Consider the following 3,244-nt stretch of genomic DNA (forward strand, 5'->3'; position numbering starts at 1 on the left):
GAAGGACATTCGGCCCGCAAAAAATAAAAATGATCCTCTTGTTTTCAGCGCGTTCTAGAAGAGAACTGCACGTCAGAGGAAGAACTGAGCAGCCTTCGAGCTAAAAGGCTTGGCATTAAACTTTGACACTTTAATGGTCTCTAGGATATTAGATAATATTTTATCAGATAATGTTCTTCTCCGACACGGTAATGGCATCAAAAACAAATAGGATCTGCTTTGCCTGGAACGTGCACGGTGAGACTCATCCCCGCAGAGATCAGACAGCAGGACCCCAGCTTCGCAGTTAACTAATCCCGAAGCTCCAAAGCAAACGTCTTTTACTTCTTCGCCGGGGACGCTGCTGTGCCACTGCTGCCTCCCTTTCGAATTCTGCTGGGCTCTGTCAGCCGCTGAGATTAGGTAAACAGCGCCCCGGAGCCGGGGCAGAGCCGGCGCTGCTGCTGCTGGTGGGGGTCGTTGTTTCACGAGGCTGGAGGGAAGTAGGATGGGGGAAGGGTCCCAGCTGGGTCGAGCCAAGGGCCGAGAGTGTGGTTACCCAGGCGGGAGCCTGGTCCGGAACCGAGCAGGGGCCGAACCTTGGAAGCCCTTGCCCCACCCCCACCAGCCCGACCTCGAGGAGTGGGGTCAGCTCGGGAGTTCGAGCTCTGCGGGCGGCCTTTTCCCGCGTGCCCCCTCCCCACTCATTCTTCCCGTGCCCCTTCCAAGAACTAGGGTGGGCTTCCCGCTGCCTTGCCGGAATCCCAGAGTGCGGAGAGGCGCGCAGAGGGGAGGCAGAGACCCCCGGCCGCCCGCCCGGCAGGGGAGAGGTGGAGACCCGGGGGGGAAGGGGACCCCAGAAGCCCTGGGAGCGAGCTGAGGAAAAACCCGGGAGCTGGATCGCGCGCTCGGAGCTCCGGTCTCCGAGTCGGAGTTGTGCAGCCCTCGGCGTCCTTTCTCTCCCTGCCTCTCCGCTTTCCTCTCCTCAGGGTTTTCTCTCCAGGGAAGTATCCTCCTTCCATCCATTCTCACGCCCCCGCCCCCGAGTCCCGAACCATTTCACCCACTCCCCCTGTGGCTTGGGAGGACTCTCGGCACCCCCGCCCTCGTCCCGAGGACTGGGAGGCTCTAAGTCCATTCAAGGGATATTGCGCGCCGGGTTCTTATGCCAAGAGGGAAAGAGCGAGAATAAAATCAGCAGGGGAGGGGCTTGGTGTGCGCGCACCGGGTGTGCGTTTGGGGTGGGGGAAACAGATATGTAGTTTTCCTAGAGGAATAGGAAGCCTTGGACAGGATTCTCGGATACCGAGCCCAAAAAGATGCCGTTAGAGCCCTTCACCGGGGCTCCTCACGGACTCCGGCTGCCCCATACCCGGCCCAGCTCCGGGAGAAGCGGCGACCCGAGGCGGGGAAACTTCCTACTTCCCACCACGGCTGTTTTGTGCAATTTGGGGAGCAGGCTGTCCGACCCTGCAAGCCAGCGAGCGTCTCTACCGCGGCAGCTGCAGGCCCGTCCCGCTTCCCTTCCCCCTCTTTTCGCGAGGCACGCCAAGCCCGAGGCGCCCGGGAGCGGCCGCGCTGTTGGGGGAGAAGAGCGGGGAGCTTCCAGCTTGCACCCTTTCATTTAGACCCAGCCCGGGATCCCAGCTCCGGGTGTTGCTTCTGCCTGCCTGCCCGCGAGCTGAAGCAGCACAGGGGCGGAGTCTCTTCTGGGGGGCGGAGCCTGTGCGGGGGCGAACAGTTGGTCCGTGCGGCTACGGCGCTTGCCATTGGCCGGCCTCTCGGTCACGGGGTCAGGGGCGGGTCCCGAAGCGGGCGCCAGCCCCGCCCCCGCTCGGAACCCAGCCCCGGCTCGCGGTCCCCCCCAGCTGCACAGACATGACACAGACACACAGTCACTGCAGCTGCTGAGCGAGTCCGGCGCTCTGGGCACGCGGAGGCGGCGGGGCCAGCCCGGAGCCCGGACCCCAGCGCCCGCCCCTGCCGGCCTCCGCGCGGCGGCCCCCTCCTGGCCGGGCGCGGGAGGCGGGGATCGCGCGCCGGCTCCGGCCAGCGGTGCCGGGCTGCCCGCGGCGGCTGCAGCGGCCGCCCAGCTCCGAGCGCCGCGCGCTCCGGGAAGCCGGCGCATCTCGGAGGCGGCGCCGGCCGAGGCCGGCGAGCGCTCCCGGCGGCGGGGCCGCCCGCCTTGGCTCCCCGCACCCACTGGGCCGCGATCCGTTCGCCGCGCCTCCGCTCTTGTGACCTTCCCGGGGCGCCTCCCCTGGCCCCGTGCCCCCGGCCCCGCGCCCCAGGCCGGGGCGAGGCCCTCTCCGGTGCCTCCTTCCCGCGGAGCCGCGGGCGGGCGGCGCAGGCCCGGGGGGAGAGCGCGCCGCGGCCGGCTGCAGCCCCCCCCACTCCCCGCGCCGCTGCGCTCGGCGCCCGGCCCGGCCGGTCTGCTCCTGCCCCGCCGCCGCGCCGGAGCCCGGGCGCCCGAAGCTGGGGGCGCGGCCGCGCTTGCCTCGCCGGGCCGTTCGCGGGCAGGCCCTGCCCTGAAGGGGCGAATCGGCTGGGAGCGCGGGAGGTGGAGTCGGCCCCGGCGGCCGCTCCCTGGACCCAGCCCGAGGCGGACCCAGGCCCCTGCCCATGCGGGGCGCCTCCGGCTTGGAAGAGTCCCTCGTGCCAGGAGCAGCTCCAAGCAGCGGCCCCGGAGGAAGAAGAAGAAGGGACAGTGTTCAGCGTGGACAACCCGGACCCTCGCCGCGGCATTTGGAGCCGGGGGCAGTCCCGAACTCTGCGCTTGGCACTGCCGCTCGGAGGAGGACAGCGCCTGCCGGGACCCTGACCCGGACGCCCTGAGCCTCGTAGGCGGCGGCGCCACCCGGTTCATCCGCGTCTTCACGGCTAAGGTAAGAGCCCTGGAGCGCAAGAGTCACCGCGGGGGCGCCGTGGTGTGCTGCGCCGGACAAGTTCTCCGAACCTGTGGCTGGTAACCCCTGTACTCGGGACGCCGGCGGGGAGGGCGGGCACACCCTCTGCTGCCCGGGCCGGGAGCCCTGAAGAGGCGAGAGGTGGAAGCCCCCATTCTCCGACGACCCCAGGACCAGTATCAGGGCCTGCTCTGCTTCTCGGCACACGGGCTGCTGGCAGGGAGCGAGCCATGAGGAGTTTCTGGTTAACACCAGGAGGGCAGGTGACCGGTCCCCACACCCCCGGCCCCGCTTGTGAGCACCTGTGGTTTGTCGAGCCTGCTTTGGAGGGGGCCCTTTTGGGCGGTACGCAACTACCT

The 3,244-nt window shown here is 68.4% G+C and overlaps 1 protein-coding gene across 1 annotated transcript in view; it reads left to right on the forward strand.

Annotated features, from left to right (window-relative positions):
* The first annotated feature begins 487 nt into the window (after window positions 1-487).
* Window positions 488-3,244, forward strand: part of LOC116542145 (collagen alpha-1(I) chain-like) — a 158,627-nt gene continuing 155,870 nt past the window's right edge. Inside the window, exons 1-3 of the mRNA XM_032266927.1 lie at window positions 488-748; window positions 1,361-1,632; window positions 1,721-2,855. Of these exons, the coding sequence (XP_032122818.1) occupies window positions 488-748; window positions 1,361-1,632; window positions 1,721-2,855 (1,668 nt within the window). The remainder of the gene's footprint in view (window positions 749-1,360; window positions 1,633-1,720; window positions 2,856-3,244) is intronic.

This window comes from Sapajus apella, unplaced genomic scaffold (assembly GCF_009761245.1).
Source record: "Sapajus apella isolate SASKATOON/1434 unplaced genomic scaffold, GSC_monkey_1.0 scaffold162, whole genome shotgun sequence".
NCBI lineage: Eukaryota > Metazoa > Chordata > Mammalia > Primates > Cebidae > Sapajus > Sapajus apella.